This window comes from Hylobates moloch, unplaced genomic scaffold (assembly GCF_009828535.3).
Source record: "Hylobates moloch isolate HMO894 unplaced genomic scaffold, HMol_V3 SCAFFOLD_20, whole genome shotgun sequence".
Lineage (NCBI taxonomy): Eukaryota > Metazoa > Chordata > Mammalia > Primates > Hylobatidae > Hylobates > Hylobates moloch.
Window position 1 is genome coordinate 32785466 of NW_026652295.1, and position 24808 is coordinate 32810273.

Genomic DNA, 24808 nt, shown 5'->3' on the forward strand with positions numbered 1-24808 from the left:
TGCCGATGATATGATCTTTGACAAAGCAAAGAAAAACATAAAGTGGGGAAAGGACACCCTATTCAACAAATGGTGCTGGGATAATTGGCAAGCCACGTGTAGGAGAATGAAACTGGATCCTCATCTTTCACCTTATACAAAAATCAATTCAAGATGGATCAAAGATGTAAATCTAAGACCTAAAGCCATAAAAATTCTAGAACATCAGAAAACCCCTTCTAGACGTTGGCTTAGGCAAAGACTTCATGACCAAGAACCCAAAAGCAGATGCAACAAAAGCAAAGATAAATAGATGGGATTAATTAAATAGCTTCTGCGCAGCAAAAGAAATAATCAGCAAACAGACAACCCACAGAATGGGATAAAATCTTCACAATCTATACATCTAACAAAAGGCTAATATCCAGATTCTACAAGGAACTGAAACAAATCAGCAAGAAAAAAAAACTTATCAAAAAGTGGGCTAAGGACATGAATAGACAATTCTCAAGAAAAAGATATGCAAGTGGCCAACAAACATGAAAAAATGCTCAACATCACTAATGATCAGGGAAATGCAAATCAAAACCACAATGTGACGCCACCTCACTCCTGCAAGATGGCCATAATTTTAAAAATCAAAAAGCAGGCTGGGCATGGTGGCTCCTGTCTGTAATCCCAGCACTTTGGGAGGCCAAGGTGGGCGAATCATGAGGTCAGGAGATTGAGACCACCCTGGCCAACACAATGAAACCCTGTCTCTATTAAAAATACAAAAAATTAGCCGGGTGTGGTGGCATGCCCCTGTAATCCCAGCTACTTGGGAGGCTGAGGCAGGAGAATCACTTGAACCTGGGAGGTAGAGGTTGCAGTGAACTGAGATCACACCACTGCACTCCAGCCTGGGTGACAGAGCAAGAATGACTCTGCCTCAAAAAAAACAAAAAACAATAGATATTGGCATGGATGTGGTGAAAAGGGAACACTTTTACACTGCTGGTGGGAATGTAAACTAGTACAACCACTGTGGAAAACAGTGTGGATATTCCTTAAATAGCTAAAAGTAGATCTACCATTTGATCCAGCAATCCCACTACTGGGTAGCTACCCAGAGTAAAAGAAGACATTATATGAAAAAAGACACTTGCAGCTGGGCTCAGTGGCTCAGCACTTTGTAGTGCCAGCACTTTGGGAGGCCGAGGTGGACGGATCACCTAAGGTCGGGAGTTTGAGACCAGCCTGGCCAACATGGTGAAACCCTGTCTCTACTAAAACTACAAAAATTAGCTGGGCATGGTGGCGCACACCTGTAGTCCCAGCTACTTTGGAGGCTGAGGCATGAGAATCGCTTGAACCCAAGAGGTGGAAGGTTGCAATGAGCTGAGATCATGCCACTGCACTCCACTCCAGCCTGGGCAAAAGAACAAGACAGAGAGAGACATCGTCTCAAAAAGAAAAAAAAAGAGAAAGAAGGAGACACTTGCACACACATGTTTATAGCAGCACAATTCAGAATTGCCAAAATATGGAACCAGCCCAAATGCCCATCAATGAATGAGTGAATAAAGAAAAGGTGATATATATATATATACACACACACCATGGAATACTACTCAGCCATAAAAAAGGAATTAAATAATAGGATTTGCAGCAACCTGGATGGAGTTGGAGACCATTATTCTAAGTGAAGTAACTCAGAAATAGAAAACCAAACACCATATGTTCTCACTTGTAAGTAGGAGCTAAGCCATGAGGATGCAAAGGCATAAGAATGATACAGTGGAGTTTGAGGAAAGGGTGGGAGGGGGGTGAGGGATAAAAGACTACACATCGGGTACAGTGTACATGACTCAGCTGATGGGTGCACAAAATCTCAGAAATCACCACTAAAGAACTTACCAGGGCCGGGCGCGGTGGCTCACGCCTATAATCCCAGCACTTTGGGAGGCTGAGGCGGGTGGATCACAAGGTCAGAAGATTGAGACCATCCTGGCTAACACCGTGAAACCCTGTCTCTACTAAAAATACAAAAAATTAGCAGGGCATGGTGGCGGGCACCTGTAGTCCCAGCTACTCGGGAGGCTGAGGCAGAAGAATGTCATGAACCTGGGAGGTGGAGCTTGCAGTGAGCCGAGATCGTGCCACTGCACTCCAGCCTGGGTGACAGAGCGAGACTCCACCTCAAAAAAAAAAAAAAAAAAAGAACTTACCAAACACCACCTGTTCCCCAAAAACCTACTGAAAAAAAAAAAAACTCAAAAAAAATGGACCTACCCAAAGGAATGAAGAGTACTGAAAATGGTAGTTATGTGAGTATGTATATATGTAAACATATATATATGTGTCAGTGTGTATATATGTACAAACATATATGCACATATATTCCACACACATATACACATATATTCCCCCCACCACCACCATTTTTGTTTGTTTGCTTTTATTTATTTTTTTGAGATAGAGTTTCACTCTTGTTGCCCAGGCTGGAGTGCAATGGTGCAATCTCGGCTCACTGCAACCTCCGCCTCCCAGGTTCAAGCGATTCTTCTGCCTCAGCCTCCTGAGTAACTAGGATTACAGGCACCCACCACCATGCCCAGCTAATTTTTGTATTTTTCGTGGAGACGGGGTTTCACCTTGGCCAGGCTAGTCTCAAACTCCTGACCTCAGGTGACCCGCCCGCCTCAGCCATGCAAAGTGCTGGGATTACAGGCATGAGCCACCACGCCCAGCCTGTTTGTTTTTAGAGACCAGTTCTCCCTATGTAGCCTAGGCTGGTCTAGAACTCCTTGGTTCAAGCAATCCTCATGCCTCAGCCTCCCAAGTAGCTGGGATTACAGATGCATGTCACCGTGCCTGGCTTGCTCCATCTTGTTAGTTAAATCTTTTTAAAGAGGTAATTGAGGCCAGGCACGGTGGCTCACACCTGTAATCTCAACACTTTGGGAGGCCAAGGCAGGCCAATCACCTGAGGTAAGGAGTTTGAGACCAGCCTGGCTAACATGACGAAACCCCATCTTTACTAAAAATAGCCGGGTGTGGTGGCACGCACCTGTAGTCCCAGCTACTTGGGGAGACTGAGGCAGAAGAATCGCTTGAACTCAGGAGGAGAAGGTTAAAGTGAGCTGAGATCGTACCACTGCATTCCACCCTGGGAGACAGAGCAAGACTCCATCTCAAAAAAAGAAGAAAAAAAGTAATCGATTGTAAAAAACAAAACAAAAAGCCCAATATTATATTGTGGGACTTTTGCACATGGAACATTTATCCAGACAGACCATATTCTGAGCCATAAAACAAGTCTCAGCTGGGTGTGGTGGCTCACGCCTGTAATCCCAGCACTTTGGGAGGCCAGGGCGGGTGGATCACCTGAGGTCAAGAGTTTGAGACCAGCCTGGCCAACAGGGAGGTGCATTTATCTTTTAAATCATACAGGAAACAAAAAGAGGAATTATATACCAAATATACAATAATACTAGCTTTTATATTTACCTATGTAGTTACCTTTACCAATGATCTTTATTTCTTTGTATGGATTTGAGTTATTGTCTAGTGCCCTTTTGTTTCAGTCTGAAGGACTTCCTTTAGCATTTCTTTACCAGAAACAAATTCCCCTAGTTTTTGGCTTTCCAGGAATGTCTTAATTTCTACTTCATGTTAAAGGATTGTGTTTGTGGATATAGAATTCTATTTTTTTAGAGACAAGGTCTCACTCTGTCACCCAGGTTGGAGCTCAGTGGTGCAATCATAGCTCACTATAACCTTGAACTCCTGGGGTCATGCAATATTCTCACCGCGGCCTCCAGAGTAGCTGGGACTACAGGCGCACACCTCCACACTTAGCTAATTTTATTTTTTTGTAGAGATAGGCCTTCCCACCGCAGCCTCCAGAGTAGCTGGGACTACAGGCGCACATGAGCACACTTAGCTAATTTTATTTTTTTGTAGAGATGTGGTCTGACTGTGTTGCCTAGGCTGGTTTTGAACTCCTGGGCTCAAGCATTCCTCCTGCCTCAGCCTCCCAAAGTGCTAGGATTATAGGCATGAGCTACCATGCCTGGCCTAGAATTCCTGGTTGAAGTTTTTTTTTTTCTGTTAGTACTTTAAAATATCAGCCCATTGGTTTCTGGCCTTCATAGTTGTTTATGATAAATAGGCTATTTATATTGGGAAGTTAGCTTTAATCCCCATAGTAACCAGTAAGAAAACAACTAAGAAATAGGCCCAGGCCGGGCACGGTGGCTCACGCCTGTAATCCCAGCACTTTGGGAGGCCAAGGAGGGTGGATCACGAGGTCAGGAGATCGAGACCATCCTGGCTAGCACGGTGAAACCCCGTCTCTACTAAAAATACAAAAAATTAGCCAGGCGCGGTGGCGGGCACCTGTAGTCCCAGCTACTCGGGTGGCTGAGGCAGGAGAATGGCGTGAACCCGGGAGGCAGAGCTTGCAGTGAGCTGAGATGGTGCCACTGCACTCCAGCCTGGGTGACAGAGCGAGATTCCGTCTCAAAAAAAAAAAAAAAAGAAAAAGAAATAGGCCCAGGCGTGGTGGCTCATGCCTGTAATCCCAGTACTTTGGGAGGCTGAGGCAGGTGGATCACTTGAGCCCAGGAGTTCAAGACTAGCCTGGGCAACATGGTGAAACCCTATCTCTACAAAAATAAATTTAAAAGAAAAAAAAGAAAACAACTAAGAAATATATAGAAAAGGAAATATAAATGGTATAGTAGAAAAAGACACCGAACAAACACAAAAGAAGGCAGTATTGAAGAAATTGAGGAAGAAAAAAGATAGGACAGGATGGGTGCAGTGACTCATGCCTATAATTCCAATGCTTTGGAAGGCCAAGGTGGGAGATGATTGAGGCTAGGAGTTCAAGACTAGCCTGGCTAATATAGTGAGACCCTGTCTCTAAAAAAAAAAATTAGCCAGGTGTGGTGGTATGAATCTGTAGTCCCAGCTACCCAAGAGGCTAAGGCAGGAGGATCACTTGAGCCCAGGAGTTCAAGGCTGCAGTGAGCCATGATCTCACCACTGCACTCCAGCCTGGGTGACACAGTGAGACCCTGTCTCTTTTCTTGAGGCAGGGTCTTGCTTTATGCCCAGGCTGGTCTTGAACTCCTGGCCTCAAGTGATCTTCTCACCTTGGCCTCTCAAAGTGCTGGGATTACAGGTGTGCTCCACCATGTCTGGCCAAGACCATGTCTCTCAAAAAAAAAAAAAAAAAAAAGCGAGGGAGGTAAGACAATAGAAAACAACACTATGGCAGAAGTAAGTCCTTCAAGATCAGTGATCACTTTAAATGTAAATGGATTAAATTCACCAATTAAAAGACAGTGTTTGGCGATGGCTGTACAACATTGTGAATGTACTTAATGACACTGAATTCTACACTTAAAAATGGTTAAAATGAGCCGGGTGCAGTGGCTCATGCCTGTAATCCCAGCACTTTGGAAGGCTGAGGCAGGTGGATCACCTGAGGTCAGGAGTTTGAAACCAGCCTAGCCAACATGGTGAAACCCTGTCTCTACTAAAAACACAAAAAATTAGCCAGGTGTGGTGGCAGGTGCCCGTAGTCCCAGCTACTTGGGAGGCTGAGGCAGGAGAATCACTGGAACCCAGTGGGTGGAGGTTGCAGTGAGCTGGATCACGCTACTTCACTCCAGTCTGAGCAAAAGAGCAAAACTCCATCTCAAAAAAAAAAAAAAGGTAAAAATGGTAAATTTTATATTACATATATATCTATACATATATATACACACACACATATACATGTATACATACATTATATATGTGTGTGTATGTGTGTGTATATATGTGTGTGTGTGTGTATATATATATATATTTTTTTTTTTTTTTTTTGAAACAGAGTCTTACTCTGTCACCCAGGCTGGAGTGCAGTGGCATGATCTCAGCTCACTGCAACCTCTGCCTCCTGGGTTCAAGCAATTCTCGTGCCTCAGCCTCTTGAGTAGCTGGGATTACAGGCATGCACCACCACGCCTGGCTAATTTTTGTATTTTTAGTAGAGATGGGGTTTCTCCATGTTGGCCAGCCTGGTCTCAAACTCCTGACCTTGAGTGATCCACCCACCTCGGCCTTCCAAAGTGCTGTGATTACAGGCATAAGCCACCATGTTCGGCCTATTATTTATATTTTACCACTCAGAATACAAGAGAGAGATTGGCAGAATGGATTTTAAAATGATCCAACTACTCTTGCACAGACATTTATCCAAAGAAGAAAGACAAATGGCAAATAAGCAAATAAAAACATGTTCAACATCACTAATAATTAGGGAAATGCATATCAGAACCACAATGGGTCAGGCATGTTAGCTCATGCCTGTAATTCCAGTATTTTGGGAGGCTGAGATGGGAGGATTGCTTGAGCCCAGGAGTTCAAGATCAGCCTGGGCAAGGTTGTGAGACCTCCATCTCTACCAGAAAAAAAAAAAAATCAGAACCACAATGAGATACCACTTCATACCCGTTAGGATGGATATTTTCTAAATAATACATTTTTTAAATAATATATTTTTAAAAAAACAGAAAAAGTGTTCATGAGCATGTGAAGAAATTAGAACCCTTGTACCCTGCTGGTGGGAATGTAAAGAGATGCAGCCACTAAGGAAAACAGTATGGAAGTTCCTCAAAAAATTAAAAATAAGCCAGGCATTATGGTGTGTGCCTGCAGTCCCAGCTACTTGGGAGGCTGAGGTAGGAGAATTGCTTGAGCTCAGGAGTTTGAAACCAGCCTGGACAACATGGGAAGACCCCGTCTTAAAAAAAAAAAAAAATAGAATTACCATATGACTCAGCAATTCTACCTTTTTGGATATTGCATTAGTTCATTTTCATGCTGCTGATAAAGCCATACCCAAGACTGGGAAGAAAAAGAGGTTTAATTGGACTTAGCAGTTCCACATGCCTGGGGAGGCCTCAGCATCATGGCAGGAAGCAAAAGGCACTTCTTACATGGTGGCGGCAAGAGAAAAATGAGAAGCAAAAGGGGAAACCCCTGATAAACCCATCAGATCATGTGAGACTTATTCACTATCACGAGAATAGCACGGCAGAGACCAGCCCCCATGATTCGATTATCTCCCCTGGGATCCTCCCACAACACATGGGAATTCTGGGAGATACAATTTAAGTTGAGATTTGGGTGGGGACACAGCCACACCATATCATTCTGCCCCAGCCCCTCCAAATCTCATGTCCTCACATTTCAAAACCAATCATGGCTTCCCAACAGTCCCTGAACCCTGAAAGTCTTTTTTTGTTTTTTGGTGTTTTTTTTGAGACGGAGTCTCGCTCTGTTGCATAGGCTGGAGTGCAGTGGCACGAACTCAGCTCACTGCAAGCTCCGCCTCCCAGGTTCACGCCATTCTCCTGCCTCAGCCTCCAGGGTAGCTGGGACTACAGGCATCCACCACCACGCCCGGCTAATTTTTTGTATTTTTTGTTTTTATTAGAGACGGGGTTTTACCATGTAAGCCAGGATGGTCTTGATCTCCTGACCTTGTGATCTGCCTGCCTCGGCCTCCCAAAGTGCTGGGATTACAGGTGTGAGCCACCATGCCAGGCCTCAAAGTCTTAACTCTTTTCAGCATTAACCCAAAAGTCCACAGTTCAAAGTCTCATCTGAGACAAGGCAAGTCCCTTCCACCTATGAGCCTATAAAATCAAAAGAAAGCCAGCTACTTCCTAGATACAATGGGGTGTACAGGTATTGGGTAAATACAGCCATTCCAAATAGGAGAAATTGGCCAAAACAAAGGGGTTACAGGGTCCATGCAAGTCTGAAATCCAGCGGGAAAGTCAATTTTTTTTTTTTTTTGAGACGGAGTCTCGCTCTGTCACCCAGGCTGGAGTGCAGTGGCACAATCTCGGCTCACTGCAAGCTCCGCCTCCCGGGTTCACGCCATTCTCCTGTCTCAGCCTCTCCGAGTAGCTGGGACTACAGGCGTCCGCCACCATGCCCGGCTAATTTTTTTGTATTTTTAGTAGAGACGGGGTTTCACCGTGGTCTCGATCTCCTGACCTCGTGATCCGCCCGCCTCGGCCTCCCGAAAGTCAATTTTTAAAACTCCAAAATGATGTCCTTTGACTTCAGGTCTCATATCCAGGTCACGCTGATGCAAGATGGGGGTGCCCACGGTCTTAGGCAGCTCTGCCTCTGTGGCTTTGCAGGGTACAGCCTCCTTCCGCTGCTTTCACAGGCTGTCGTTGAGTGTCTGTGTCTTTTCCAGGTCCACGGTGCAAGCTGTAGGTGGATCTACCATTCTGGGGTCTGCAGGATGGTGGCCCTCTTCTCACAGCTCCACTAGGCAGTGCCCCAGGAAGGACTCTGTGTGGGGGTTCCGACCCCCACATTTCCCTTCCACACTGCCTTAGCAGAGGTTCTCCATGAGGGCCCCGCCCCTGCAGCAAACGAATCAGATCTTGTGAGACTTATTCACTATCGCGAGAATAGCATGGGAAAGACCGGCCCCCATGATTCAATTACCTCTCTCTGGGTCCCTCCCACATCACCTGGGAATTCTGGGAGATACAATTCAAGTTGAGATTTGGGTGGGAACACAGCCAAACCATATCTGATATATATCCAAAAGAACTGAAAGCAGGGATTTGAACAGATATTTGTACACCCATGTTCACGGCATTCACAACAGCCAAAAGGTGGAAGCAACCCAAGTGCTCATCAACAATTGAACAAATAAACAAACTATGGTATATACATATAGTGGAATATTTTATTCAGCCTTCAAAAAGAATGAAATTCTCACATGTGCTACAACAGAGATGAATTTGGAAGACAGTATGCTAACTGAAATAAGCCAATCAAAAAAAGAACAAAAACTGTATGATTCCACTCATATGAGGTACCTAGAATAACCAAATTCATAGAAAGAATAGGACTTTCCAGGGACTAGGAGGAGAGGAGAATGAGAGTTATTGTTAAATGTGTACAGAGTTTCAGTTTGGGAAGAGGAAAAAGGTTCCAGAAATGGATGATGGCAATAGTTGTATAATGTGAATGTACTTAATGCCACTGAACTGTAGATTGAAAAATGGTTGAAATGTTTATTTTATTTATCTATTTATAGATGGAGTCTCACTCTGTTGCCCAGGCTGGAGTGCAGTGGCGTGATCTTGGCTCACTGCAACCTCCACCTCCTGGGTTCAAGTGATTCTCCTGCCTCAGCCTCCTGAGTAGCTGGGATTACAGGCATGTGCCACCATGCCCGCCTAATTTTTGTATTTTTTTATTAGAGACAGTCTTTCACCATGTTGGTCAGGCTGGTCTCGAACTCCTGACCTCATGATCTGTCTACCTTGGCCTCCCAAAGTGCTGGGATTACAGGCGTGAGCCACTGCGCCCAGCCAGAAATGTTTTTTTTTTTAATTTTTATTTTTTTATTTAATTTAGTTTAGTTTTTGAGATGGAGTCTCGCTCTGTTTAAAAAAGACAGAAAAAGTGTTTTTTTCTGAGCCACCATGCCCAGCGTTGAAACGGTTTTTAAAATCCAAGTGGCTGGGCGTGGTGGCTCAGGCCTGTAATCCCAGCACTTTGGGAGGCCGAGGTGGGTGGATCACCTGATGTCAGGAGTTCAAGACCAGCCTTATCAACATGGTGAAACTCTGTCTCTACTAAAAATAAAAAAATGAGCCAGGCATGGTGGCACGTGCCTGTAATCCCAGCTACTCAGGAGGCTGAGGCAGGAGAATCGCTTGAACCAGGGAGTCGGAGGTTGCAGTGAGCCGAGATCATGCCACTGCACTCCAGCCTGGCGACAGAGCAAGACTCTGTCTCAAAAAAAAAAAAAAATTTCCAAGTACATTAAGTATATGCTGTTTATAAGAAACTTTAGGCCGGGTGCGGTGGCTCACGCCTGTAATCCCAGCACTTTGGGAGGCCGAGGCAGGTGGATCACGAGGTCAGGAGACTGAGATCATCCTGGCTAACACAGTGAAACCCCGTCTCTACCAAAAATACAAAAAATTAGCCAGGCGTGGTGGCGGGCGCCTGTAGTCCCAGCCACTCAGGAGGCTGAGGCAGGAGAATGGCGTGAACCCAGGAGGCAGAGCTTGCAGTGAGCCGAGATTGTGCCACTGCACTCCCACCTGGGTGACAGAGCGAGACTCCGTCTCAAAAAAAAAAAAAAAAGCCGGGCGCGGTGGCTCACGCCTGTAATCCCAGCACTTTGAGAGGCTGAGGCGGGCGGATCACGAGGTCAGGAGATCGAGACCATCCTGGCTAACATAGTGAAACCCCATCTCTACTAAAAATACAAAAAAATTAGCCAGGCGTGGTGGCGGGCGCCTGTAATCCCAGCTACTCGGGAGGCTGAGGCAGGAGAATGGCGTGAACCCGGGAGGCAGAGCTTGCAGTGAGCCGAGATCACGCCACTGCACTCCAGACTGGGCAAGAGCCAGACTCTGTCTCAAAAAAAAAAAAAAAAAAGAAAAGAAAAGAAAAGAAATTTACTTTAGACCCAAAGACACAAATAAATTGAAAGTGAAAGCATGGAAAAGGTATCCCATGAAGAGCGTAAAGAGAGCAAAAATGGCTATACTAATATTAGACAAAATCGATTTTAAGTAAAAAAGTGTCACACAAGATAAAGGAAGACATTTTATAATGATAAAGGAGTCAATTCATCAAGAAGATACAGCAAGTATAATAATATACATGTTGAACAACAGAGTCCCATAATATATGAAGCAAATATTGGCAGAGTTGAGGGGAGAAATAGTTTTCAAAAAAGAATTAAAGATATTTAATTTTTAAGAGAATATGGCACAACTGAAATTCTCATGCATCACTGGTAGTAGTGTGGCACGGTACAACCACTTTGGAAAACTGTTTAGAATTTTCTTATAGATTTTTTTTTTTTTCTCAGCCAGCTGTGCTTTATTGACAATGCGCCCCTCAGGCCTTGACGGCCTACTTCCGCAGCGGGTACAGCCGCTCCTTCCGCTGCTGCTTCTTGGTCTTCAGGTTCTCCTCGTGCTTGTTGAGCCGGCGGCGCATGGCGCGTGTCTTCTTAGGCCACAGGTCCAGGGGCTTGTACTTCTTGCCCTTGTAGAATTTCCTGAGGTTTTCTTTCTGAGTCTGGTTAATAACTGTGAGAACATGCGCAATGGATTTGCGGACGACTCGGATCTTAGAGAGCTTGGAGGCCTCACCGCCTGTCACTTTGGCGACGCGCAGCTGGGACAGCTCCACCTTCAGGTCGTCCAGCTGTTTCAGCAGCTCCTCCTTCTTCCCGCGAAGATCTCGAGCCTTGATCTTGGCCATTGCTGCACAGGCCGCCGACGCTGCCACGCTGCTCGCTCCGAGGGAAAGAGCATAGATTTAAATATAAACTTACCTAATGATACAGCAAGTGCACTCCCAGAAAAAAATCAAAATATATGTCTTCAACAAATGTGTACAAAAATATTTATAGCAGATTATTATTTTTTGAGACAGGGTCTCTGTCACTCAGGCTGGAATGCAGTGGCGCTATCTTGGCTCACTGCAGCCTTCGCAACCTGGGCTCATGTGATCCTTCCATCTTCGCTTCCTTGAGTAGCTGGGATTACAGGTGTGTGCCACCATGCTTGGCTAATTAAAAAAAAAAAAAATTGTAGAGGTGAAGTCTCACTATATTGCCTAAGCCAGTCTAGAACTCTTGGATTCAAGTGATCCTCCCACCTCGGACTCCCAAAGTGCTGGGATTACAGGCGTGCACCACGGCGCCTAGCCTGTAGCAGCATTATTTTATTTAGTTACTATTTAAAATTTTTAATTTTTTGACAAATTATAATTTTACATCTTTAAGGGGTACAAAGTGATATTATTATATATGTTTATAGTTTGGAATTATTGAATCAAGCTAATTATATATCCATCTCCTTAAATACTTATCATTTATTCCTCCTGTCTAACTGCAACTTTATAAACTTTATACCATTTGACAAACATCTCTCCATTCCCCCTACCTGTGGCCTCTGGTAACCACCAATATACTCTTTGCTTCTTTGTTTTTTGAGACGGAGTCTCGCTCTGTCGCCCAGGCTGGAGTGCAGTGGAGCGATCTTGTCTCAGCCTGCCGAGTAGCTGGGACTACAGGCGCCCACCACCGCACCCGGCTAATTTTTTGTATTTTTTAGTAGAGACGGGGTTTCACCGTGCTAACCAGGATGGTCTCGATATCCTGACCTTGTGATCCACCCGCCTCGGCCTCCCAAAGTGCTGGGATTACAGGCGTGAGCCACCGCGCCTGGCCAATATACTCTTCACTTCTATGAGTTTGATTGTTTTATTTTCCACATACATAGGAACATGAGGTATTTGTTTAGAAATAGTTCAATAGTAGTTGGAGACTTCAATCCCCTACTCTCAATAATGGTGGAATACATTCCTACAGAGATGATCAATAAGGAAACATAGGACTTGAAAACCAGTATAAACCAGGCCGGGCATGGTGGCTCATGCCTCTAATCCCAGCACTTTGGGAGGCAGAGGCAGGTGATCACCTGAGGTCGGGAGTTCGAGACCAGCTGGACCAAAATGGAGAAACCCCGTCTCTAAATATAAAATTAGCCAGGCGTGGTGGTGCATGCCTGTAATCCCAGCTACTCGGGAGGCTGAGGCAGGAGAATCGCTTGAACCTGGGAGGCGGAGGTTGCAGTGAGCTGAGATTGCTCCAGCCTGGGCAACAAGAGCGAAACTGTCTCAAAAAAAAAAAAAAAAAAAAAAGAAAGAAAGAAAAGAAAACCAGTATAAACCAACTAGACCTAACAGACATATACAGAACCCTCCACTCAGCAAGAGCAGACTATACAGTATCCTCAAGTGCACATGGAACACACTCCCAGATAGACGATATGTTAGGCCACAAAACAGATCTTTTTTAGAGCCTCCTCTGCGCCAGGCGGGAGCAGTGGGCAACTCGCTGCAAGTCTGCCTCTCCGGTTCATCATCTCCACCTCAGCCTCCCAAAGTGCTGGGATTACAAGCGTGAGCCACCGCGCCCGGCCACAAAACAGATCTTAATAAACTTAAAAACCTTCCAACAAAGAAAAGCCCAGAATTAGATGGCTTCACTGGTCAATCTTTTTTTTTTTTTTTGTAGCCAAACATCTAAAGGAGAATTAATACCAATCTTTCCTAAACTCTTCCAAAAAATTGAGAGGAGAGAATATTTTCTAACTCATTCTGACTCAGTTTTTCCCTGATATCAAAAGCAGATAAAGGTGCAAAAGAAAACTACAGGCCGATATCCCTTACTAACATAGGTGTTAGCCCATGGAAGAATTCTCAATTAATTTCAAAGGACTAAACTCACACAAAGTACTTTCTCTGACCACAGTGGAATGAAGCTAGAAATCAAATATGGAAAGAAAACTGGAAAATTTGCAAATATGTGGAAAGTAAACCACACACTCTTAAACCAGTAAGTCAAAGAAGAAACCACTAGGGAAATATAAGACACTTTTAGACCAATGAAAACACACCAAAACTGATGAGATGTAGTAAAGGCAGTACTCAGAGGAAAATTTATAGCTGTAAATGCCTAAAGATCTCAAATCAACAACCTAGCTTTACACCTTAAGGAACTAGAAAAAGAAGAGCAAACAAAACCTAAACCCAGCAGAAGGATGGAAACAATAAAGATTAGATAACAGATAAATGACGTAGAGAATTTTAAAAAGTAGAACTGGCCGAGCTCAGTGGCTCACGACTGTAATCCCAGCACTTTGGGAGGCCGAGGCGGGTAGATCACCTGAGGTCAGCAGTTCAAGACCAGCCTGACCAATATGGTGAAACCCTGTCTCTACTAAAAATACAAAGAAGTTAGCTGGGCATGGTGGTATGCGCCTGTAGTCCCAGCTACTCTGGAGGCTGAGACAGGAGAATTGCTTGAACCTGGGAGGCGGAGGCTGCAGTGAGCCGAGATTGTACCACTGCACTCCACCCTGGGCGACAGAGTGAGACTCCATCAAAAAAAAAAAGAGTAGAATCAGTAAAACCAAAGTTGGTTCTTTGAAAAGACCAAAGAAAAAACTTTAGACTAAGAAAAAGAGAGAGAAGATGCAAATACCTAAAATCAGAAATAAACGCAGAAATACTGCTACTGACCTTACGGAAATTAAGAGGATTATAAGCAAATACTATGAACAATTGTATGCCAACAAATAAGATAATCTGGATGAAATGGAAAAATTCCTAGAAACACACAAATTATCTAAACTGACTCAAGAAGAAATAAAAAATCTCAACAGACCTATAATAAAAGATAGAATCAGTACTCAAAATTACCTCCCAACAGCTGGGCACGATGGCTTATGCCTGTAATCCCAGCACTTTGGAAGACCAAGGCAGCTGGATGACCTGAGGTCAGGAGTTCAAGACCAGCCTGGCCAACATGGTGAAACCTCATCTTTACTAAAAATACAAAATTAGCTGGGTGTGGTGGTGCATGCCTGTAATCCCAGCTACTCAGGAGGCTGAGGCAGAAGAATCACTTGAACCCTGGAGGTGGAGGTTGCAGTGAGCTAAGATGGCGCCACTGCACTCACTCCAGCCTGGGCAACAAGAACTAAACTCTGTCTCAAAAAAAAAATCTCCCAACAAAGAAAAGTCCAGGATCAGGTTGGCTTCATTGGTCAGTTCTATCAAACATTTAAAGAAAAATTAAGGGCTGGGTGCAGTGGCTCACGCCTGTAATCCTAGCACTTTGGGAGGCTGAGGTGGGTGGATCACGAGGTCAAGAGATCAAGACTATCCTGACCAACATGGTGAAACCCCATCTCTACTAAAAATACCAAAAAAATTCAGCTGGGTGTGGTGGCGCATGCCTGTAGTTTCAGCCACTTGGGAGGCTGAGGCAGGAGAATCACTTGAACCTGGGAGGCGGAGGTTGCAGTGAGCCGAGATTGTGCCACTGTACTCCAGCCTGGCGACAGAGTGAGACTCCATCTCAAAAAAAAAAAAAAAAGAGAAAAAGAAAAATTAAGGCTAGGTGCAGTAGCACATGCTTGTAATATTGACACTTTGGGAAGCCAAGGTAGGAGGACTGCTTGAACCTAGGAATTTAAGGTTACAGTGAGCTATGATCACACCACTGTACTCCAGTGTAGTTGACAGAGACAGACTTTGTCTCCAAAAAAAAAAAAAAAAAAAAAGTAGGGGTCCAGTGGCTCATGCCTGTAATCCCAGCACTTTGGGAGGCCGAGGCGGGTGGATCACCTGTGGTCAGGAGTTCGAGACCAGCCTGGCTAACCAACATGGTGAAACCCTGACTCTACTAAAAGTACAAAAATTAGCTGGGCGTGGTGGCTCACGCCTGTAATCCCAGCTACTTGAGAGGCTGAGGTGGGAGGATTGCTTGAACCTGGGAGGCAGAGATTGTGCCACTGCACTCCAGTGTGGGCGACAGAGCAAGACTCAAGAAAAAAAAAGAAAAAAGAAAAGAAAAGAAAAGAAAAAGAATGAATACCAACCCTACACAACCTCTTGCAAAAATTGAAAAGGATCCACTTCCTAACACATTCTATTAGGCCAGCATTACCTTGATACCAAAGCCAGAGAAAGAGTCCACAAGAAAATGATAGACCAATATTCCTTATGAATATAGATACAAAAATCCTCAACAAGCACCTATAGTCCTAGCTACTCATGAGGCTGAGGCAGCAGAATCCCTTGAGCCCAGAAGTTCGAGGCTGCAGTGAGTTATGATTGTGCCACTGTACTCCAGCCTGGGCGACAGAGTGAGACACTGTCTGCAATCAATCAATCAATCAATCAATAAAATAAAAAAATTTTTAGCCAGGTGTGGTGGCCCATGCCTGTAGTCGTAGCCACTTGGGACACTGAGCCGAGACAGTTGTTCGAGGCTAGGATTACAGCCTCATGCTTGTAATCCCAGTACTTTGCCAGGCCGAGAGGGGAGAATCACTTGAGCTCAGGAGTTTAAGACCAGCCTAGGCAACAGGATGAGATCCCGTCTCTACAGAAAATACAAAAAATTAGCTGGGCATGGTGGCATGCGCCTGTAGTCCCAGCTACTCGGGAGACTGAGGTGGAAGGATCACCTGAGCCCGGGGAGGTTGAGGCTGCAGTGAGCCATGATAGCACCACTGCGCTCCAGCTTGGACAAAAGAGTGAGAACCTGTCTCAAAAAAACAAAACAAAACAAACAAAAAAAGCCCTCAACCAACTACTAGCAAACTAGTATAAAAAATCCAGTAGCACATCAAAAAGGATTATATACCATGACCAAAGATTTATTCTAAGAATGTAAGGGTCGTTCAAAAGAAACTCAATGTCATACACCACCTTAATAGGACAGTGAGACAATAACATACCTGGTGTATGTTATTTCTTTCAATCTACTAATAATCTTTATGAGGTAGATGTCATTAGCTCCATTTTGAAGCTAGGGACTCTGAGATTAAGGTACTAAGTGACTGGAGGCTCCAAGGGTAGTGAGTAGTGGGGTCAGGGTACTCCATGCCAACCTGGCAAGGGTGAGCACAGGCAGTGTGACGGTGGGAAACAAGACTGCCCACATGATCGTCTCTCTCTTTTTTAATAAAAATATTTTATTATTTATGTTTGAGACAAAATCTTGCTCTGTCGCCCAGGCTGGAGTGCAGTGGGATTATGTAGTATGATCATAGCTCACTGCAGCGTGAACTTCCTGGGCTCAAGTGATCCTCCTGCCTCAGCCTCCTAAGTAGTAGCTGAGACTACAAGTACACGCCACCATGCCCAGCTAACCTTTTTAAAAAATGTTTTGTAGAGATGGGGGAGGGTCTCACTATGTTGCCCAGGCTGGTCTTGAACTCGGGCTCAAGCAATCCTCCAGCCTTGGCCTCCCAAAGTGCTGGGATTACATGCGTGGGTCACTGTGCCAGCCATGATCATCTCAATGGATGCAAAAAAATGCATTTGACAATTCAACACCCTTTTATGACTGAAAAATCAGCAAACTAGGAATAAGGATTTCAGCAAATGGTGCTGGAATAATTGGATATCTACATGGAAAAAAATCAATTTGGTTCTATACCTCACAACATATACAACATCTATGATGTATGATTTCATTTATAGAAAACTCTAGAACATGCAAACTCATGCAATGTGACAGAAAGCAGATTAATGTCTGCCCGAGGTTAGGGGGACAAATGAGAGAGGACACAAAGGGGCACAAAAAACTTTTGGCAGTGATGGATATGTATATTATCTTGGTTGTAGTGATAGTTTCATAGGCAAACATGTCATGACTTTTCAAGTTATGCATTTTAAATATGTGCAGCTTATTGTATGTTAATTATAGCTCAATACTGTTTTTTGTTTTTGTTTTTTTTGAGACGGAGTCTCACTCTGTCGCCCAGGCTGGAGTGCAGTGGTGCAATCTTGGCTCAATGCAACCTCTGCTTCCTGGGTTCAAGCGATTCTCCTGCCTCAGCCTCCCGAGTAGCTGGGATTACAGGCTTTAGCCACCATGCCTGGCTAATTTTTGTGTTTTTTAGTAGAGACAGGGTTTCACCATGTTGGCCAGGCTGGTCTCAAACTCCTGACCTTGTGATCCACCCACCTTGGCCTCCCAAAGTGCTGGGATTACAGGCGTGAGCCACCGCGCCCGCCGGGAGGGTATTTTATAAGTTGAAAAACACTAGAAAAATAATATTAGCTATTATAATTGGTCCACTCAACTTCCTCAGATGGAGTTTGCCCTAAGCAAAACAAATTTGCCTCAACTCCACCCCATAAACTGCAAGCCCCCATAACTGCCCCTCCTCTTCTCCTCCTTTCCAGGCTCACCCAAACTTGGCTTCCTCTGCCTGTCCCGGGCACAGGCCTGGCAGGAAGTGACCAGCCTCCCGTTAGCTCTTGCCCCAGGTTTGGGAGAGTTCACAGGCTGCTGAGCTAAGAGGACCGGCAGGAACTGAAGGTTTCCTCACCCTAGAAAAGCACCTACTCCTACTACTCCCTTGCCCTCCAGACTCAAGGCAGGAAGAGAAACCTGGGGAAGGGGCCTCAGAGGAGAGGCCTCCATCACATGTTCGTTCTGACTGGTCAGTGGGTGCCACACTGTTTGAATGTCACCCTTGCCCCAAAGAGCCTCTTTACAGGGCTTTCCCCACCTCCTCCACCTGCTCCAAACGTCGCCCACACCAGGTCCCAGGGGACCTTACATTTGCCTCCAGCGTTTGGGGGAAGTGAAGGGGTATTTGGAGGGAGGGGTTTGAGGGGACCAGGTGACACTGGCACACATTTCTTGTGTGGTGGACATCCCCAAAATGTCATTTGGCTCTTTGCTTGTTCCAACCCATATTTCATTTCCAGGGTACCTGCTCTGTACCACTTAGCTGGATACCACAATGGAGAAATATCTTCCCTTCGTTCAGAAGGCACCTTCAGAACAGGGACATGTCCAAGCGGACACACAGTCCAGTGCAGGGAGAAGTATCTCAGAGATCTTTCCCAAAGGAAGGCACAGAATGTGTGAATTGTGAAACAGTGTGATGGTGTAGGATGCATTTGGAGAACTGCAAGAAGTTCTATGAGGCCAGGAGAAAACAAGGATGAGGCAGTGGCAAGAAATTAGTCTGGTGAGGTGGGCAGGGGCCAACTCACAAAAGGTATTGGGTACTAATCTAAGGAGGTGGAACCTTACCCTGAAAGCTATGGGTAGGAAGAGAACAAGAAATGTTGCCAAGGACACCACAGGATTTGGGGGCCAGTAGTCAGATGAGAACTGACAAATGACCTTTTGGACTTGTCAATGTGGTAGTCACTGGCCATTGACAGGAAGCATTGGAGGCTGAGTGGAGGGGAGGCATGAACCCATAGTGACCCCATGGTATATATGGTTTTCTCTGGGCAGGTTCAGCTCTCACATAGGAGGGGATAAAAATGGATGGATTATCCCAGCACTTTGGAAGGCCGAGGTGGGTGGATCACAAGGTCAAGAGATCGAGACCATCCTGGCCAACATGGTGAAAGCCCGTCTCTACTAAAAATATGAAAATTAGCTGGGTGTGGTAGCATGTGCCTGTAATCCCAGCTACTTGGGAGGCTGAGGTAGGAGAACTGCTTGAAGCCAGGAGGCAGAGGTTGCAGTGAGCCAAAATCATGCCACTGCCCTCCAGCCTGGTGACAGAGTGCAGAGTGAGACTTTGTCTCAAAAAAAAAAAAAGGATGGATTAATTCAGGTCTGGGATTCTGAGGGAGACTACACTGGAAGGACATGGGGACAAGAAAGATGAAGTAATTAATGGTGAATGAGTGATGAAGTCATGGGCATGAGTCTTGATGTGGCACTGGCTGATAGAGTTTGGCAGCCAGAGTGGGATAACCCTTTTTTTTGGAGACAGAGTCTCACTCTGGCTTCCAGGCTGGAGTGCAGTGGTGCGATCTTGGCTCACTGCAACCTCCGCCTCCTGGGTTCAAGCAATTCTCGTGTCTCAGCCTCCCGAGTAGCTGAGATTATAGGCATGCACCACCATGCCCTGCTAATTTTTTTGTATTTTTAGTAGAGATGGGATTTTGCCATGTTGGCCAAGCTGGTCTCAAACTCCTAAGCTCAAGTGATCCACCTGCCTTGGCCTCCCAAAGTGCTGGGATTACAGGTGTGAGCCACCACACCCAGCCAGGATAACCATTTTAAAAAAGATTTTCATGTCAATAGAAACAGAGCAGCTAGCTATTTACAGCATGGCCAGTGATCTGTATTTTCCACTTAGAGTTCCAAATTAGAATACTGGTGCAATCCCTTCTCATTGTGTCTATTTCTAAATCTGTGAAAGAGGATTGGACTAGATCCCTAAAATCCTTCCTGCTCTGTCATGCAAGGATTCACTGCTATTGTTTTATCTGCATCCTCTTCACACCTACCTAAGCATAATGACCACCCATCTGCCCTCAATAGATGTTTGTGTGGAGTACCTGATGGTCTCTCTCACAAAAGACACCTGTCAGCATCTAGGCCCATCACCACTGCCTGTTTATTGAGTGATGGTGATGTCATGAGGAAGTCCCTCCCTCTGCCTCCCTTGCAACCCTTCCTGTGAGGTGTGTAGGGACCAGGTGCAAATCCAGCCCTCATTCGCCCCTCCCCACCTTCAGTTTCTCCTTGCCCTGGTCCAGCTTACAGTCTGAAGGGACCAAGAGAGAACTGCCAAGTGGGCAGGTTCTGGCGCACCAGACCCCCATGCTGAACTGCAGTTCTTCTATTACCTTGGATATGTTACTTCCACATTTTCTTCTAAACGTTATGACTCTTTTTTTTTTTTTGAAAAACCTTCCTTTTATTTGAGAACAAAATGTAAGTGAAAGAAGAATCAGGCTTAAAAAGTCCACATTTATAGTTCCTTTAGCTTAGATATTTCACAAATGACTTTTTTCATATTTGTGAATTTATTTTCATAAATGGTGTGTGAGGTAGGGATTTTTATTTTTAGACGGAGTCTTTCTCTGTTGCCCAGGCTGGATGGAGTGCAGTGGCATGATCTCGGCTCACTGCAACCTCTGCCTTCCAGGTTCAAGTGATTCTCCTGCCTCAGTCTCCCGAGTAGCTGAAATTACAGGCACCTGCCACCACGCCAGGCTAATGTTTGTATTTTTCATAGAGATGGAGTTTAACCATGTTGGCTGGGCTGGTCTTGAACTCCTGACCTCAGGTGATCTGGCCTCCCAAAGTGCTAGGATTACAGGCATGAGCCACTGTGACTTTTTTTGAGCCAGGTCTCCCTCTGTGTCCTAGGCTGGAGTGCACTAGCGCAATCATAGCTCACTGTTGCCTCCTGCTTCTGGGCTCAAGCAATTCTCCTGCCTCTGCCTCCCAAAGCACAGGGATTACAGGTGTGAGCCACTATGCCTGGCCGCTATATCATTTTTTCCTGTTTGGTTACTTGATTGTCCCAACCTCACTTGCTAAAGATCCCTTCCTTTCCCTACTCAGGTGCATGGTTCCTCTGGCTCCTACCATATTCCCATGTATGCACAGGTCTGTTTTTTGGTCCCCTGGTCACTTTTATTGTCTAATTGATTTCTATTTCTATCCAGCTATTCCATTTATCACATTTAGTTACTGTACCTTTATATTGTCTTGATACTGATTGAACATAGGACTTCCATTGTAGTCCTGTGTTTTCCCTGGCAGTTTCTCCAAATTGTCTTGGACATCCTTGGTGCTTTACCCTGTAGTTTTTAGACGAGTTTGTCTAGGTCCTTTAGAAAACAGTTGGCTTCCCTAAGCCTCCATTTCCTTTACCATGACCTATGCCTCACAGGACTGCAAAGACTTAAGTGTCAAACAGTGAACACCTGGCCAGGAACACAAGAAACACTCAGTAGATAGTATCATCTTCCCCAAATGCCCAACCTGACACAGTCACTGTTCTGTTAAAAACATTGTTGGCTTCCCAGGCATGCAAAGTTCAAACACAGCTTGCTAAGCCACCTGACCCCAGCTAACCTTTCCCATGGCATCTCCTGCCTCTCCCTCCTCCTTGCCCACTATCCCTGTCATGTTCCCTGAACACAGAGCTCTGCCCTCAAACATGCTGTCCCTTCACGCTGGGATCCCACGCATCCCTCATGGATCCTCTCAGACGATGCCTCCTTTGAGGAGTTAGGCACTCCCTCGGGCTTCTTGTATTGCATGTATCACTTTGCACTGTGATTGTGTCTGTTGTGACTTTGTGTCTTATTTAGTGAACTCAGTACAGGCCTTGGCATTTCCAAAGAGGTGCCACCATTTGATAATCACACCATGACTTTGGTGTCACACACACTCCTTCACTTATTTAACACAATAATCCTGCAAAGTAGACTTCTGCCCCACTGAACAAGAGGGAGCAGGGATGGTAATTTGTTCATCAGAGCTTGTCAGCAGCGGAGCAGAGACCTGAGCTAATTCCCAACATTCATATCTTCTGTTACACCAGGCAGCCTTCGGATGAATGACTGTCCTTCTTCCCTTTTCTGAATTTCTTATCTCCGTCTCATCGTTCCATGGTCCTCCCACCCGAGCTCTCTCTGATGTTGCTCCTTCCTACTTCACCCCGCCACATGGCTTACTTTTCCCAGGCTGTCACCTCTCCCATTTCATGCCATCTGTCACCGAAGCAGGTGCCTCTGTGAGGACTGTGTCCTAGGTTTAGCACATTGCTGGTATTCAGAACATAGAACATGGAACCTCATGGCTACATCCTCAGATGCTGAGATGTTAGCTGGGTGTCACAAGATCACGGACATAAATAAACCCTTCACAGCCTAAATCTGTTTGTTGGAAACCAGAAAGCAAGCAAGGCCATGGCTTGTAACACCAGGCTTTCTTGGAACAGTTATCAGGTGTCCAGAGATGGAAGCCACCCTGACTGGGGATGAGCAGTTATTCTACCAACTCAAATTGGCTTAGACAGTCAGTGCTACCACCCGGCATGTCAACAAAGGATGGAGGAAGTGTAATGCTGGTCCCCATGATATGAGCTGCAATGGTGTCCTTTGGGCTGATTTCCTCTCTCCACCCACGTCCGAAGTTTTGAGGCGTCTCTTTAGAGTTCTTTTCTCTCTAGCCACAAGTCCTGCAGGCCATTGGGAGACTAGGCTGCAGAAAGGTGATCTGAACTTTGCCATTTACCCTCTGCAAATGAAACAGAATCATGTAGTAAATGTGATGATGGATCAGCTTTAGAATGGTCCATAATGATCTGACATGGGCGAGTGGGAAGTTTCCAGAACACTCAAATCCCAATTAGAGGTTGCCAGTTGGTGGTTTCCTGAGTACATCACCTGTATCAGCACGTATGAGCTCATAGCCTCATCATATACACTATATCTGGCAAAAGGAAGAATCCTTTGATGGAGGAATTAAGGGTGATCATCATGGAATGGACAAGCCTGCAGAATCAGAATTTTAGGGGGGAGCGTTCTCTGACCAACTGATAGGGAATTTGTCCTGTGGTGGAATGAAGTCAATAGGCCATTATTATTGCTCAGTAACCAACTTTCTGCCTATTTTTGGCTTCCCATACAGCCAGCCAGTACACAAACCAGGTAACTTTGATGTTTACCATCATATAAATAAACCGATTAGCATGTGGGCACATACATTAGTCTCCTATGAATTAGATTTGTGTGAGTCTTGTTCCTGGAAGTGACTCTCTCCCACTGATCCCATCAGGTTTCTTGGCTTAAAATACTTGACCAGTGGTGATGCCAACAGTCCCATCCTAGAGAAGCCAGCTTGTCTTGGAGGATGGGTGTTTCTCTGTGATATGCTGTTCATTCTTGTTTCTATATCCCCCTCTGCGTTTCCACTGCACTCCTTGAGTCTGCAGAGCCTCCAGCATGGTATCACAACAGCTTCCAGACTGCTCCACTCCAAACTCTCCTGCTGGCTCCTGCTCAGACATGGTTGATACCACATGATTGCCCTGTTCAGGACCATGCCCATGCATAAAACCAAACTCTCTGGACTGGTTTTTGTTGCTTTCCATAATTTGATCTCATCAGTCTTTATTTTCCATTACAGCTCAAACTGTTCCATTTTGGGACCAGGGCACAGAGCTCACTTAATGCTGCTCTCCCACTGATGACGCCCACCCATTCTCTGCCTGCAAGCCCTACCACTCACAACTTCAAAAATGGCTCCGCCCTTCCTGATTCCACCCCACACAGAGGAAAGCAACTTCTTGCAATGCTTCCTTATTCTGGATGCGGCTCACCTCTTACCCCTTCCAGCTCCTTTGGGTCCCCTAGAAAGCCTCCCTGGCTAAGGGGCACAGGCCCTCTCAGCACTGGGCACTGACCGTCTAACCAGGGCTCTCTCTCGGCACCTGGTAGCAAGGACGGCAAGATACAACAACATGCTGATTTTAATAGCCTCTGGCTTCTCCACTTCGTTTCTCACCTGAATGCCCCGCACAACAAATCTTCCATGGGGTCACCTTTGACCTCTAGGGCAATTCCCAAGAATCTAGCAGAGGAGTAGGGTAAATCAAAAGACTGACATGAAGGACTCAAGAGAAACCTCTGGAAAGAAGAGACCAGACACTAAAAGGGATGTGTGTGAAATACTGGTTTTTATTGGTTGGCACAAGATTACAGCCTACAATTTCAATGCCCTTCCCTCCCACACAGCTCAAATGGAAGGAAACTGATTAACACATAGAAAGGAACGGCAGGCTCACAGGTTTAAGCATTTGTTTTTACAAAAAGGAGTGGGATATGGGAGTGGTCAAGTTTTATGGGTAGTAACAACATTCTCTCTAGATGGCAGGGGGTAAGTCTGCCTGTCCTCCATTGCTGGTACCACATAAGGGACACATTAGTAAAGTAGGGAAAGGGTTGTATGTGTGGCTGGCCTGTTCTTAAGAGAGGAAGGTGGGATGGTATCTGCTGTGTACCTGTCTCAGACCAAACCTGGGGCTGGACCAGTGCCCCTTTCCTCTCAGCCCTCCTCCACAACCTGACTGTACTGCCAGCCGCATCCATGGGAAGGAGGTGTGAAGGAAGCCTGAGGACATCCGCCTCAAGAAAAGGAAACAGGAAAACTATTTCCTTCTGCCTTCTCTGGACCAAATTTCACTCCCCTCAGCTCCAGAAAGCGCTGCAAAAATCTTCCTTAGGGACGCTGTGAAGACACGGGGAAGAGGCCAGCCCAGAAAGGTAGTCCTGAGCAGGCAAGAAGAAAAGCTTGAACTTTCCATGCAGTACCAAGCAAGGCTGTTTTGGAAACAAGCAAACAAACAAAAAATGGAAACCAACACCATATACCCACAGGTTGGGTAGCTCCTAAATCCTGGACAGCATTTGG

General features: G+C 45.4%; 1 protein-coding gene and 1 long non-coding RNA gene across 2 annotated transcripts in view; one reads left to right on the forward strand and one right to left on the reverse strand.

Moving 5' to 3' along the window:
• LOC131382123 (uncharacterized) overlaps nucleotides 1–24176 on the forward strand; it is a 32525-nt gene extending 8349 nt beyond the window's left edge. Inside the window, exon 2 of the long non-coding RNA XR_009211314.1 lies at nucleotides 23525–24176. This is a non-coding gene — a long non-coding RNA (uncharacterized LOC131382123). The remainder of the gene's footprint in view (nucleotides 1–23524) is intronic.
• LOC116460509 (large ribosomal subunit protein uL29-like) lies at nucleotides 10456–12098 on the reverse strand. The gene has a single exon (XM_058432349.1). It carries the CDS (start codon nucleotides 11284–11286, stop codon nucleotides 10933–10935), a length of 354 nt encoding a protein of 117 aa, XP_058288332.1. The 5' UTR covers nucleotides 11287–12098; the 3' UTR covers nucleotides 10456–10932.
• Nucleotides 24177–24808: the final 632 nt, after the last annotated feature.

What these genes read in the sequence shown, in the direction of transcription:
- LOC116460509 (XM_058432349.1), bottom strand. Translation starts at nt 11,286, where the DNA reads ATGGCCAAGATCAAGGCTCGAGATCTTCGCGGGAAGAAGGAGGAGCTG.